The 15,184-nt window shown below is 42.3% G+C and overlaps 1 protein-coding gene across 1 annotated transcript; it reads left to right on the forward strand.

The window, feature by feature from the left end:
* The first annotated feature begins 106 nt into the window (after positions 1 to 106).
* tc2n (tandem C2 domains, nuclear) lies at positions 107 to 13,781 on the forward strand. The gene is made up of 12 exons (XM_032546462.1): positions 107 to 2,395; positions 3,313 to 3,406; positions 3,489 to 3,695; positions 4,611 to 4,772; positions 5,354 to 5,433; positions 6,639 to 6,708; positions 7,534 to 7,634; positions 8,095 to 8,205; positions 9,648 to 9,839; positions 11,445 to 11,559; positions 11,650 to 11,849; positions 12,282 to 13,781. The coding sequence occupies exons 2-12, from the start codon at positions 3,340 to 3,342 to the stop codon at positions 12,390 to 12,392; spliced, it is 1,416 nt and encodes a 471-aa protein (XP_032402353.1). The 5' UTR covers positions 107 to 2,395; positions 3,313 to 3,339; the 3' UTR covers positions 12,393 to 13,781.
* Positions 13,782 to 15,184: the final 1,403 nt, after the last annotated feature.

Genomic DNA, 15,184 nt, shown 5'->3' on the forward strand with positions numbered 1-15,184 from the left:
GGACTTTGTTTTCTAAAAGGTTTGCGTCTATCACAATGCGCGCACACCGCAGGTCTTTAAGAGTTGTCTCATCAGCTGATGCTACGTATTTTTTGTAACATGGTTTCACAAATATTTTCAAAGGTTTTGGATGAAAAATACAGTTTTATCAGAGGTTTAAATGCACATTTTACATGCTTATATTTGGATGAATGATAAATGACAAAGAGTTGCCATGGCAACTTTCTGTCTTTTGCCCAGTTTTATCGTCCTGACTTGGACTGTTCCCCTCAGTGGAAAAAGAACCCGGTTGTGATGTTTAGGAGCGATTTAAAAAAAAAATAGAAAACAACTTCCACCCTTGTACATGTAACCCAAATAGTTCTTTTGGTGAGAGTTCACAAGCATTTCCTATAACATGATCAGCAGATGTTAACTTGTAGTAATTTTCCACCACAAACCTTACTGTAGACTGATAGATTGCAGACCAAGAAGGAGATTCCTGCTCCAAATTCAACACCTTTTAAACTTGTCAAACATTTGCAGCTCCTGGTCATACGACACAAATATTGAGTTGAAGAAAACCTACAGAGCCTTGAATAAACTGTCAAAGTACGGCGGCGGTGGCATCATGCTGTGCGGTCTGTTTTGCAGCCAAGTGGTTGAAATCCTAAAGCTTCCGTTTCCATAGCTCCGTTGACAGTTTTATGGTTTTAAAACTTGGACACGACTGGATCGGTTCCAGTTCAGTTCAGTGTTAGTGACTCAGCATGTGTGCAATTTATTTGACTACATTTATTTTTAAATACATAGAGGAAAATACTTGTGTATTTTTAGGGGGTCTCCGGTTTCTGGCAGTTATTATTTTTGGTAACCTTTGACCTGCAGGATGCAGAATCCATGAATTTGTGAAATTGTTGCAAATATAGTAAACGATCACAGACACGCCAGTAACGTCCGCGTCGTGACCAGCCTGTCAGGACTCCTGTTTCTGGAATAAGAAGTGATCAGAAAGCAAGTGAGGGTACAGTCTGCTGCAACACAATGTAAATATTTTCACCATCTCTCGACAGCGCTGTGGTTGCTAGTGGGCGTTCCCGGAGACAGAACCTAACAATTCAATGCTGCCTCAGGTCTCATAAAACCTTGGACCGAGCCTGACGCTAATCTACTTCGTAGACGTGTGGCCTGTCGTGCTTATGTTGATCTCATAAGTAAACGTTCTGAAAACGTATAGAAATATTCCCAGCATGGGTTTGACTTAAAGACGCATTCGGCATAATGTGAATGAGTTTTAAAGAGCTGCAAATGTTTTCCTAGTTAAAGACGCAGGAGCAGCAACGAGAGTTCTCAGGTTCTCACGTTTTGTGTTTATGAATAAGCCTAATGTTTAAGAAGAGCAAATAAAAAATTGTTTTGATTTAATTATGACACATCTCCCTCCCAGACCAAATGGGTAAGTCAGGGAAATAAGCTCGTCTTAGCAGCATAACAGCTGCTATTTATTCAGCAACAATATTTTCAAGGCCACTTAAAACTCGTTTTCTGACGCAAGGAGTTTAATTTTAGCTCTTCTGCAAACAATATAGGGACGTTAAAAGCACGCTGGTCTTTTTTTAAATTTTATTTTTAAAATGGGGTCGTCATGGGTTTTCCAGAAAACCCCTAAAAATGGCAAAAAAAAAACCCAAGAAAGGACTAAGTTAAATAAGTGCATCAATAACATGTTTTCTGTTGCTTGATTTCATGTCTAATTAGTGTAGAATGTGTGTTGGTGGCTAATAGCTACCGATTTGGGCTAAACTAAAAGTCTTTGGGGTTTATTATAAGAGTTTTGACAATATTTAGTAGTTCTACACTGAATATTGATTTCTAAACACTTCTACGTAAATTTTTGTTCTAAAAAAAAGAGCATTTTAACTTTGGAACCACTTTGAATTCACAAAAGTGTCGACTAAAGGTGGTAAACCCCCCACCCCCCAAAAAAATGTTGGCCACGTTTCTGTCGGCACTCGCATTGTTGACACACCATCTGAGGAAGAGGAGGAGGAGGAGGAGGAGGAAGACACCACAATGGCAGATCTGATCACACACAGATAGTAAACAAAAAAAAAATCTAACAGAAAGTGCTGCTGTTCGGGGAAGGAAGAGCAGGTCAGCGTCTGTGCGGGGAAACGGAGAGACATCCAGAGCCAGGAGGGCGGGACGGAGAGAGAGAGAGAATAAGAGGAGAGAGAGAGAGAGAGAGAGAGAGAGAATAAGAGGAGAGAGAGAGAGAGAGAGAATAAGAGGAGAGAGAGAGAGAGAAACCTGAAGCTCAAAGTGAACAACAGACCTGAGATCAGCGGCATTCCCCTCCCTGCTGCCTGCTGAGAGAGAAGCGACTGGCAGCTCTTTCCAGTGAAAGCACGACGGGGTGAGTTAATATATATATATATTTTTTTTAAATGAACTCAGTTAAATTTGTGGATAAATATTTGCTACACTTGTTTCACCTTATCAGGGTTGGCAACAGACAGGGGCCACAAAACGCCTGCAGTCTTGATACTGTCGTCAAATAGAACATTAGAGTGGTGGCCAGTGATGGAAATGTAAAAGGGGCATAAATAAAATCCTTAGTGACCACGTTTGTCTTTCAAAAGCAGATCGACAGTGAATAATAATAATAATAATAACTTGGCTGCACCGGTTTAAGAAAAAATACAGGAGAAAAAGACAATAGTTGTTTAAATTTAACCTTTCATGCTCTGAAAATGTTTCTAACTTTGACCCACCTGAATGTTATAATGATTATTTCCTTGCATGTCCTAAAGCCTGTTTCATAGATTCCTTCAATGCATGGCTGCCCAAAGGCATTAGAGAAACATTACGGCTGCTTAGGGGCCCCCCGCTGGTCCTTGGGCCCCATGAGTGCTCGAATAAACACAGGATGGGTGTACAAATGCAAACATTAAAATAAATAAATAAATTAAAGTTATTTCAGCAGGGTCATGCTTTACTTGTAGTTTGTTCATGTCCACAGGATTTGTCTGAGCCCAAACTGTAACTCTTTATAAGTCCATAACTGAGTCATAACCTTTTTCCCACCAGTGGCTGCTTATAGACAGTATGAAACATTAAACATCATCCCTCCACCTTGAATCAAATGCATCTATAATTGTAAGAGGCTTTCAGCTCAGATGAGTCCGTTGGTCTGCTTCGATGTGCCAGGCAACTTTGAACAACCGTGGAAACGTTGCGACTTTTCTGGCTTTACCAATCTCAAATCCAATTCCTTAAAGTTACATTTAACGTGCGTACTGTCTGACCTGCAGCCTTCTCGTGCAATTCCAGGTTTTCATAAACACCCATAGAAGCGTCATGGAGTTCTTCAAGGACTGCTGCAAGAATTTCTCTCAGAGGAACAAGCAGGAACAGGAGACCCAAGGTCAGCACCAGGTCCGCCGTCTTGTTTTTCGCCGATTTCACGTCTGACTTTGTTTGTTTTGGTTTTGTTTCATTTTTCCAAGTGATCAAAATAAAGGCGCCTCCCAAGGAGATAATGGTGACAGGAGAGCTGCCGGAGGAGAGGACTAGGATGGAGAAAGCGGAAGATTACCTCATTTCCAAGCAGCCTCCCGGCGGCAGAGAGGTCCCGTTCGTCGTGCCCACCTTCAAGCCCACTTACGTTCAACCCCAGAGCCGCCAGTTCTCCACTCTGCAGCCTGGGCTGCACAGTACGTATCGGCCTATTTGTATCAGTCGATAGAGCTACTTAGAGAGTTATTGTGTGATACGAGAGGATCACACAATAACTCTATTGTGTTTCTGTTGTACGTGGAAAATAGCTAAATTTGTCTTGTTTTTGTTTTTTTTTTATTTTGTTTTAGCTACAGCATCCAAAGTAAAGAATGTTGTTGCTAGCGTGGCCTGGTAGCAACCCTAGCCTGTTTGGTGCCCAAAGCTAACAAGCCCCCCAAACGTTTTAATTTCATATGAAAAACCTGAAAAAAAACTTAAGTAATACTTTAAACACCCATATCCAACCATGAAGTTAAAAGTATACAATACAAATACAAAAAAACAAACATCTATGGAAAAATAATACAATTAAAACAAAGTATTTCTAAATTGAATCATCTACAAAATTGCCGCCCTGGACGAGATGCCGCCCTGCGCATCTGCCCACATCACCCATATCAGAAACCGCTACTACCTGTGGTGCATTCACCGATTGGAAAAAATAATTAGTTTTTTTGACCAGCAAATTTCTTTCTGCATCTTTACTTTTAATTGGGTGAATGGTTAAGGTGATGGTGTGTGACAGTTATTTTGAAAATCCTAATTAAAATCAGCTTAACCACGGCTGTAATTTGATTCCAAATGCAGACATTGTAGCAACATGATAACCTGCAACTAAAACCTTAAGGTTACCTTAAACTAAAGGCTTAAGGTTACGGACTGAGGTGGGCAAATTGATTCAGTCAAACCAAGGCGGACTTCCAGCATCTCTCCTCTGCTGTGCAGGAAAATGTAACAAGGTCAAATCTTGTCGCTAAGTTCCTGTGAACCTGACAGCGTATCTGCTGCCGCGCTAGCGCCACACGCCCCACCGCTCAGGAGAGTTACTTTTCTCCAACTCTTGTCCGCAGGCTCAGCCAGGTCCACGTACGCGGGGAGGAAAGCAGAACTGCTGGGCGCCAGTTTCTTCCCGTACAACTCGGAGTCCATCTTCCACCAGGGCAGCATGCCGGCGTACATCTCCCCCGGCCCCGCCCGACGAGACGCGCTGAAGAGCGGCCCTCAAAGCCCAGGTAGCGGCCGGCGGCCCCGCACGGTTGGTCCAAGCGGATAAAACTTGAGTCTCGCTCTGGGGTCGGATCCTGAAGTAAAGCAGCACCTCGTTATGTAACGTGTTAATGCACCATTTAGGCTCTTTTATCAGTTCGTGGACACAACATCAAACCTTTATACGCTTGTTACAACTAGCAATAAGAGGAGTCATTAAAAGTTTAACTTGCACCTGGGCGTGCCGTGGTGGCGTAGGGGTTAGAGCGACCCGTATTTGGAGGCCTTGAGTCCTGGACGCGGCCGTCGCGGGTTCGACTCCCGGACCCGACGATATTTGCTGCATGTCTTCCCCCCTCTCCTTCCCTGTTTCCTGTCAGCCTACTATCATATAAGGGACACTAGAGCCCACAGAAGACCCCCTGGAGGGGTAAAAAAAAAAAAAAAGTTTAACTTGCACCTACACATAATAAATCAAAAAAATTAATCAAGATATCGTGACCAATAAAAAAAGAAAAATTTAATAATGTGACGTGTGTAATTCAGTTAATCACTGGTTTTGCATTGAAATCAAAGCAGAGCGATTAGTAATGGTTTTGTCCTCCAGGTTGGACTCTGAAACCAGGCAACCAGGGGCGCCTGAGCAGCTCCATGCTGGACCTGGCCAGCCCTCAGAGCCACATCCAGGTGAGACTGTTTGCTTTTAATCTAATCTAATCTTTTCACACCATTTTTTTTCCCTTACGTTTGTGTGGAACGAGACTAAATATAGTTGCAAAGTTTGCACAGCTCCTCGGTACTATAGCTCAATGTCGCAAATAACTCTTATTATGTGGATAGAAGGCTGGGGGGGGGGGGTTAAACCCGAAACTTAAACATGTGATTAGCCTCATAATTTCTAATAAATGTTTAAGATTTTTTTTAAATGACATAAATATGCCTAAATTAGAAGTACAACAAAGGTGGAAAAGCAACACATGTTCAGTTTGCAACTATTTTTCAAGTATTGTATGTGACTAGACCAATTAGTAAAGCTTATTTAATGATCCCCATTAGTCCCTACCACAGTAGAGACTATTCTTCTACAAACATTATAATAAAATCACAATATTACAGCCATTACAAAAAAGACATCACAAAAAAACAAACCCCAAACAAACGCATAAAAATAAAAAGCCAAAGTACAAATCAATAACCGCAACAATTTCAAAGAAACTTAAAGATGAACGATAGAAAGAGAAGAGAAGCAGTGATCATTTCTCCTGTGGTGGTTCCAATTTTTTGCCATGAAGGCCAAAATCTTTAAGTTGAAGCCACAAAAAAACATTTTGACTCCTAATCAAAATGTTTCTGGTTCTATTTGCTACAAAGTGAAGATGAACGCAGAAACCTGCGTAATTTGTGTGACACCTAACTTTTTTTTTTTTTTTAAAGAACACATTGCAAATGCATCACCCTAAAAGACAAAAAATTAAAAAAATGAATCCATCTCCGTCAAGATTAGCATCTGAAGGGCTACATAAAACCCTGCAGAGGGCAGCAACTGGACCCCAAGCCTCACTTTGGACAACCCCGACTTACTTCAGTGTCTATTTTACTATCAGTCATTCCCGAGACTTAAAATGAAGACGTCATTGTTGTTGAGCTTTTTTTTTTTTCTTCATTTCTTATGTTACGATATTTTGCTTTGATTTAAATTTTTGAATCAAAAATTGATCAGACGGCTTCAGATCCAAAAGACGAACCGATTCTGAGGCAGAACGTCCCTTCATCTTGATTTCAGCACACGACCTGTAATACATTTTATCCGTAGTTATTGCAGCGTATTGAGGACTCTGGTTTCATTTCCAGTAAACATATTTCTCTCTCTAACTGTGTTTTGGCCTCTTCAGCGAATTGACTCCACCTCCAGCACCGTCAGCAGCGCCTCCTCCATGATGAGCTCCATGGAAAGCAGCCTGGGTAACCATTTCATTTAGACCTGGCTTTCCTTTTTGGTTTGATTACTTAATACATTCAGTCTAACCGCATTTCTGAAGAAGACGTGGGATATTTTTGCACACAAAGCCAGCTTGACTTGGTCTGAAAAAGGAACATTTCACCTAAAACTTCTCGGTAACCTTCTATGTGCTCTAAAATCAACAAGGTCTCATGGTTTGGTTTGGCAGTTCTGGATATTTTACAAATATACACGTCGACTCTTAAATCCACATGTCACGTCGCACTACACTGAGATCTTGACACACGGACGAAAAAAAGATAACGTCGTGTAAGACGCATTCCTAATAAGTTTTCCCATCAACTCTGATCAGCTCACATGTCAAAACTGATGAGAAGCATCCCCACAGCATGATGCTGCCACCACCATGTAGCGTAAGGGTGATGATGTTTCTGTTTCAGAAACTGTTTTTGTTCAGTTTCGACCTCATCTGACCCGCCCACGTGCTTTCTGCTAATTAGGCGGCTTCTGAAGGCTTTTAAATGTCATTGAAGGGAGTCGGAGTCAAATTGGAGCATGCGCAAGCCGCACTTTTCAGATCTTTATTTAGTAGACATTTTGAAAACGATGCTTCATTTTTACTTTTGCTTTCGAGTTCCGTCCCACTTTTAAAAAAAAACAAAAAAAAACAATTATTTTTATAAAACTAGCTACATTATATTTAAAAAATCTGTAAAACTTTGCATTTTTTCCCCAAGCTTTCCTCCTATCAACCACTTCACTGACTCAAACATCGTGCTGAAGTGTCGCTTTCCTTGATTTTTTTTTTTTTTTTTTTTCATTCCCAGAATCCATCGCTTTGTCGGGGGACGAGCAGGAGCCGGGGAAGGTCTGTGTCCGGGTACGATACCAGCAGGACGTGGAGCAGGTGTGGATAACCCTGGTCCAGGTACGGTTACACTCAGCCCAGACCTGAGAGCCTCAGGTACTAAAGGCTCCACTGTTCTCCCCGCCAGCTTCCCACAGTGGAGCCTTTATGTGTCCACAGCGAAGGGTCTCTGTGTGCCGGTCTCTGTGCTCCATTAAGCTCGGAGGAAAAGGTTGCTGGTTTTTTCTTTTTCAAGTTTAGATTGGAGTTTTTTTTAAAAAGCGACTCCGAGGAAGCGGCCGCACGCTTACAATGCAGTGCTTGCTTTAAAAGCCTAATGGACAGTTGGGCACAAACTCCTAATCAAAACGGAGCCAAACAAAGATGAAAAGGCACACCCTGATTCCAACCTGTGAGTGGGGTTTGACATTTTGTGGGAAGCTTCTTCTCCCCCCCTCCCCCGAACATAATTGAACACTTATTGTGTTTATAAGCATTCAAACCTGTTAATAAAGCTGCTGTTTTGCGTTGCTTCGCTCAGTGTTCGGACCTCGTCGTCCATCCAGATGAAGAGCAGAAGGTTGGCTTCAAAGCAATCCTCACCGTCCCCAAACCCATCCAGTTCAAGACCACACTCAAAGAGTATCACCAGGTACTGACCTAACGGTACCGAATGCTGAACACATGCCTGAATCGCAGCTTGATTGTTGCACATGTTGCACAGCCTACAGAAACATAGCCATGCTCCTTATTATTTTTCTTCCTATTGGTAAAGTTCAGAGTATTTTTATTGGAGTTTTATGAGACAGACCAAGATAAGCTACGCTGAGTAGACGGCATCAAACTGAGAAACAGCCAAGAGCCCAGTGGACACTGTGGAGGACAGACACTGTTGAAAAAACCGTTAGGATTTAAGCACTCAAATTTGGCATTTATAGACGAGCACACGGGAGAAACTATTTTTTTTTTAACTCTGCAAATGAGTCCTGCTTTCCTGCAAATATGTAGAAAAAGAGGCACTGAGACACATCAACCTGGACATATCATTCCTACAGTGAGGCTTGGTGGTGGCAGTATCATACTGTGGGCTTGTTTTTCTTTAGCGAAGACAGAAACGCTGATCAGAGTGGACAGGAAGATGGATCGAGCTAAACACAAGGGGAGAAAAAAAAGAGACTCCAACAAATTAAGATTGAAAGTCTTCAACTAAATCCAGTTGAGACTTTAAAAAGGTGTTCGCCGTCCAATCTGACTTTGAATTTCCAAAGAGCAACGGGCCACATTTTTACTTTCTAGGCGAGAAAAACTGGTAGAAACTCACCTTAAAGACTTACGATAGCAGCGAACAGCCATTCTACAAAGTATCGACTCCAATTCGGTCTGAATAGAAAGAAGAAAAGAAGCATTAACTAACTTAGTAATTGATTAATCGTTAACTGATTCATCGATTACAGACTCCAGGGAAAAAAAAGGCTGTTTGGTAAAAACTAAACGTATTCAGTAAATAAGCAGTAAATAAGCCAAAACTGTACAAAAAATATATTCAATTTGAACTTAGAATACGAAAAACACCTTCGTTTGTAAACAATAGCCAAAACTTCTCAAGTGGCAGTTTTAGCTTCACTCGGTTCAGATTTACTAAAAATGTTCTTGCATTTTAGGCAATAAAATGTTTTTCTTATTTAAATTCAGTGATTGAATTATTTACTTGCTTCTTTCCATATTTTCTAATATTGTATAAAAAAGGCTTAAGTGCTTATGTGAAAAATCTGTAGACATTTTTCTACCCGATTTATCGTCGGGATAATCGATTAATCGATTGCTACAATAATCGTTAGCTGCAGCCGTAGAGCTATGTACCACGTTGTGTTGGTCTACCACATACAGTCCCAGCATAACACATTAAACGTCGTGTTTACAAAGCTAAAAGAAACTGGCAGAAGTTCAAGCTGTATAAATACGTTAGCAAGGCAGTGTGTAACGAAGCTGCCCGTTCCAGAAGACAGTAACTTTGCGCAACAGCCGTCTTCATGATTCACTTTTAACTTCTTGAGGCCACAGGAGGATTTTTCACCTGCTCTGCTTCGCTTTCAGAACGTCGCCTTCATGGAGACCTTTGTGTTCGCGCTGCGCCTGCAGCAGCTGCAGAGCAGCGCGTTGGTGCTGCGCCTGCAGACGCACAGCCCCAGGAAACGCACGGCGGCCGAGTGTGTCCTCTCCCTGCGCCAGCTCGGCCCCCGGGAGTCGGAGCACTGGCTCGACCTCCAGCAGCCCTCCAAGTCCTCGGTACGGCGTCGTCGCTTTACTGATGTTTTGGTTTTTAATGTTAAAAAAAAATTATTAGAACTTCACTGCAAAAGAACTCAAAATCTTATCAAGTAATTTTACGTACACTTAAAATAAGGCAAAACTAACTTACAAGCAACTTTTCAGCAAGATATAAGCTCTTGCTTTAAGTCAATGATTTCTTAATATTGATGAAGAAGTTCTAGTTCCACTGGTAGATTATTTCACCTATAACTGGTAACTTTTCTTCAATATTAATGAATTATTGACTTACAACACACTCATATTTCTTCCTAAAAAATGGCTTATGTCCGTTTTACTTGCACTAGAGACTAAACTAGACTTATGCAGGTGTTTTCCATCAATTTCCAAGCACTGACAAAATGCCCTCGTTCATTTTAAACGCTTTAAGCCGTTTTTTGCTGAACAAAAAATGTTCTAGTAGCAAATATAATTTTAAGGTTGTTTTTTTTTTTTTTGTCTGGTAAATGGTCGGAAAAGAAATGCAATGAATAGAAACGCAGAGTTTTGTAGAGTTCTTGCGGCTTTTGTTTGAGCTGTGACAGTTTCACCATTGTGCTAGCATGAACAATGGAGAGCTGGTGGAGGTGGCCGCCTAGTCACAAACCAAACATCCAAAAAGGTTCGTTTCGAAGGAAAATTGTGGCGCCGACTTTATAGGAGAGAAGAAACCAGAGTTCAGACGCTGTAATTTGGAGGGACGGGAAGTAGGTCAAACCTCGAACCATTTCCCCAGCAGAGAGCGGTTTCGCTGATAAATGGAGGCGCGTCTGGCCGGTGGCGGTTGTTTTTGTACTTAGAGATCAGACGGTGACTCATCAGTCAGCGGGATTCACTCTGCGAGGGGCCGTCTGCCGGACACAAGAGTGAAAAATGGTTCAAATCGCCGCCACTGTGGGAGCTTTTAGAGGCAACGGCTGATTGCTAAACACAAAAACAGAGAAGAAAACTAATATTTTTACCAGAAATGTCTGTTTCATATGCTAGGAAGCCTTCTACATGTGTGATATTGAGTGACGAATTTGTCTTCATTTATTGATTTTTAGGAGTAAAGCCATATTTTGAACATGATAAAAACATCAGCCTTCCGCCTTTCTTTTATCTTTTAGCATACAGGTTGGTCGCAAGGGATTTTATTTTTGAAAGCGGGCCGAGAACGTTTGTCAGATTCAATTATGCACTTAATTTCTGTTGCTCTGTCGTGTAAAGTCCCAATAAAACACCTTGAAGTTTTTATGAAATAAAAGTTTAAAGGGTGTAAAATAAACATGTTTCCCACCACATCTCACTGCTGCTGAGGCGAGGGGCGGCCATTTTGGAACAAAAAGTCTCGTGACTGGTGGTAGCTGGAGTTGCCCAGTGGGAAATCCGACTTCAGATGGCGTTCCAGTTTACTCTTCCCACTGGGAACGGGAAATCTCCAACTTCCGAGTATAACTGGAATGCAGTCATTAAAGGGCTAACTTAAAAAACATAAACAAAAAGTGAAATAATCAATGTAACTTTATTTATGTGGGTTGAAGCACAGCCAACTGAAACATGGCAGTAAAAGCCTGTTAAGAAACGAGTCGTGTGCTTGTACAGGCGTGTCACTCCGAGCTGCACCTCAGCACCCTCTTTCAGCCGGTCAGTGGACGCATCCAGGTCAAGATCCTCGCAGTCCAAAACCTCCCACCGTCTTCCTCTCCCCTCTCCCAGGGTAAGCGCACCTGCATTTTCAATTAGTCCCCAACTAAAATGACCAAACGAGGGGATCGATGTTCAGTTGTTTCTGTCGCCTCCTCCAAAGTGTTTTTCGTCAAAGCCGAGATGCACCAGTTAGGCCAGCTGGAAATCAAGAAGAAGACCCGAGCGCTGAAGGCGTCCGGCGGCCAGTGTCGCTGGGAGGAGACGTTTCACTTCCTGTTGGCGTCGCTGGAGCACGCCTGCTCGCTGTCGCTGAGGCTCTACAGCCGCAGCTCCGTCAGGAGGAAACAGTGTCTTGGACAGGTGAGCCTTGAAGGTTGTGTCAATATGTAATTTCCTCAACTCGTGACGTCCTTTAAACTTTTTATAGTGAGGTTGGGCGTTGTCATTACTGCCAGTGTGACTGAGCAGCTTTATTTGCGTCGCTGCTTGCAGAGGTTCTACCAGATTTTAAAATTTGCCCCGTGTAAAGGGTTTAGCTTGTTGCTTTATGTCTTTGCTCGGTGGTTGGTGGTGGGTTAGACTGTCACAATAAGAGCCTGTATTTGCTCTGAAACAGTGATGAGGCTGGTGGTTGGTGTCTTTAACTGTTTCATTCATTTTGTCACATTACTACCCCAAATTTCCATGTATTCTATTGATAGCGCAAATCAGGGGGGAGAATGAAAAAATTTAAATGCATCTGGTTTTGTCTTGAACTGATGACTTGACCTTCTGCTCTCTGTTTGGTTTCAGATCCAGCTGGGCTTCGACAGTCCTCTGCCAGAGGCCGTGGAGCAGTGGAAGGACACGATGGCTCACCCAGAGAAAGTGGTGGCAGCCTGGCATCGGCTGAGTCCTCCCTAAATCCGCCGCTGCCGAGACTTTCACTTTTAAAAGCGGCAGACGCCTGGCTGCCGCGGGCAGGTTGCTCCACCGGCCCCCGCCGCCGCTCACTGAGCAGGCTGTTTACGGCCCAGACTCTACGCCGCAGGTCGACGACCTGGAAGAGATTCGAGATGCTTGGCGAAATTCTGTAGATAGAGGATTCGCACAAAGTTTTAGAAAATGGGAAAAGAAAAGAGGAAAAAAAAGGAGAGGCATTTCTGGAAAAAGGAGGCTGTCTTTTTGTCTTTGTAGGTCAGCTCACTGCTTCTGGTGAAAACGCCGGTTCGGTTAGATCCGTGTTTACAGAAAGTCTTCAATTTCAATTAGTTGGCTGATGAAGCTCTGGATGTTTGTATTTACTGCTTGTTCTAAATACTTAAGTTTGAAATTCGTAGAACAATTTTTCTCAATTTTGTCTTTTTTTTTGAGAGAGAGAGCCAACCTAATCAAAGCTCAGAGCCTGAAAGAAACGAAGAGGAAATATACGGAAGCCTGAACAACCCAAGTTTTAAAAGTCAGTGCACTTTAATTCACAAGGCACTTTTAACATTTGGGACGGTGACATTTGCAGTGCCTTGAAAAGGTTTTCACACCACCTACCCATATTTTGTCACTACACAACAAACTTCAGTGTATTTTGATGAGCTACTATTGGATATGCTGTAATTTTTTAGGTGAACCTCCACCTTAGTCTCATCTCTTATAAATGTTTCCTCGCAGCTTTGCTGTTCACGCTTGAGTTAAACATCCCCACAGCATCATGCTGCCACCACCATGTTTCACCATGGGGGTGCTTTTTGAATCTGGGTTGATTTGCAAGAAATTTTTATTAGCGAAAGCGGTCTGAGTGCACATTTCAGATTGAATTAGGCACCTCGTCGTTTCGCTCCGTCACGTAAAGTCCTAATAAAATACGTTGTTGTGACGTGACAAAATGTGAAGTGTGTGAAAACGTTCACGTGGCAGTGTATGTTTCTGTTTTTCTTGCCGTCAGTGAAAGTTTAAAGCCCGCTCTCAGTTGTTCAGACGATGGCTACCGTCTCTGATGCTAACCTATGCGATGTCGTGTTTTTTTTGGGGGGGGGGTTTGTTCTTATAAGGCACTTTATCTTCTTGTATTATAGTTTTTTAGGCTTTTGTTCAGAAATGTGAAGTGTAATCATTAAACAAGTTCACTTGGTTGATTAAAAATGTGACGTAAAGAAAAACGGAACAACCTGAAGTCTTTAAGATTTTACAAACGTGGCAAACTGGAGAATCTGTAACTTAAGAAGGGCTTCAGAAAAAATTTGTCTTGCGTAACTCTTGTTTGTCAGCTGAAACGGGAATTTTCCCTGTTCAGTCCAATAAAGCTTTGGATTGACTGCCTTGTTCCGTGTAACCAGCTGTGGACTTGCAAACACACACACACACGCACACACACACACACACCCATCCTGAGAACAATAAGCCTGTAGACTCTGGAAAGCGAGTCCTCCGGCTGTTTGCGTGTGACCAGGACAACCGGGCGCCCCACGCGGGGCCGACCTGCGTCAGCGGCCTCCGTATCCTGGCGTGCCAAAACACCGCCATCTTTATTTGAAAAAAAAAAATACTAATGTTTGATTAATGGTTAATGTAACACAGAAGGAATACCAGACACGCCTTAAGATGTGCGCAGAGGGCTGTCGTATCGGAGAGTTATGTTTGACTCTCACTCAAGAAGGCGCTTGTCCGTATCGAAGCAGTCAGGGGTTTTTTTTACTTTCTTTTTAGGGCCGATTGCTTCCTCTGTGTGTTCAACAGATTCTTTTGGCCGCTTGCCAGCGAGAGTCCGCAGCTTATTCCAGTTTCCTTGACTGGGAAATGGAAAACTTTAAAAGAGAGGAGGGACGTTCTGGAAACCTCCTGGTGATTTTCATCAAATTGAGCTTTAGTAGACCAGCAAAAAAAAAATCCCCAAACTGTTGGAGGAACATAAAATAATACAGTAAAAGTGACTTGAGCAGCAAGAAATAATAAGATTTAGCGTTTTTGATCGCTCCATGATCTTTGATCTTTGTTAAAATCAACCAAACTGTGTGTCTGATAGGACAACAATAACAAAAGCAAAAGAAGAAATAAAGGATTACTTTAAAAAAAACAAGACAGTAGAAGATTACGCTTCTTTGGAGATAGGTGTGATTTTCTGCTTTCCAGAATCCACTTTTGTTCATCCTGACATTATTCATGTTTATTTAGTGGGACGCTGTGTAAAACTAACACTCCAGTTGAAAAAAGGGATTTTCTAAGGTATGTGTGGAATTGGTTTGTGGTTGCACTGCCTGCCGCTTAAGACAAGCTACTTAATTTGGGATGGAACTGCAGTCTATCTGAGCGAATTTTAAGCTAGTTTAAGCTAATGCTAACGCTTTTTCAATATTATCCTCCAACAACGTCTCGTCCAAATACTGCTGGCCGTAGGGTTACCCACAGCCACCTGCAGACGCCTAGAGAACCTTCTGATAGATCCATCTGTCTGTCAGGATCACCTCTCAGTTCTCCTCCATCATTGTTTCAGCACCGGCGTCCCACAGGGCTCTGTGCTAAGCCCCCTCCTCTACTCCTTACACTCACACAACTGTATTCACACAAATTTTTCACAATAATTATGCACACGTAGATATTCCTCTCAAAATCCCAAAATGTCGTTTTTACTTTAAATATCCAGACGTGAAGTTTGACTGACATAATGAATCCTCTGTAAAAGAAGTTGCCTAATTATTGCATACACAGCGTTTATTGTGTGGTTA

The sequence above is a fragment of the Xiphophorus hellerii genome, chromosome 19 (genome assembly GCF_003331165.1).
Source record: "Xiphophorus hellerii strain 12219 chromosome 19, Xiphophorus_hellerii-4.1, whole genome shotgun sequence".
NCBI classification, from domain to species: Eukaryota; Metazoa; Chordata; class Actinopteri; order Cyprinodontiformes; family Poeciliidae; genus Xiphophorus; species Xiphophorus hellerii.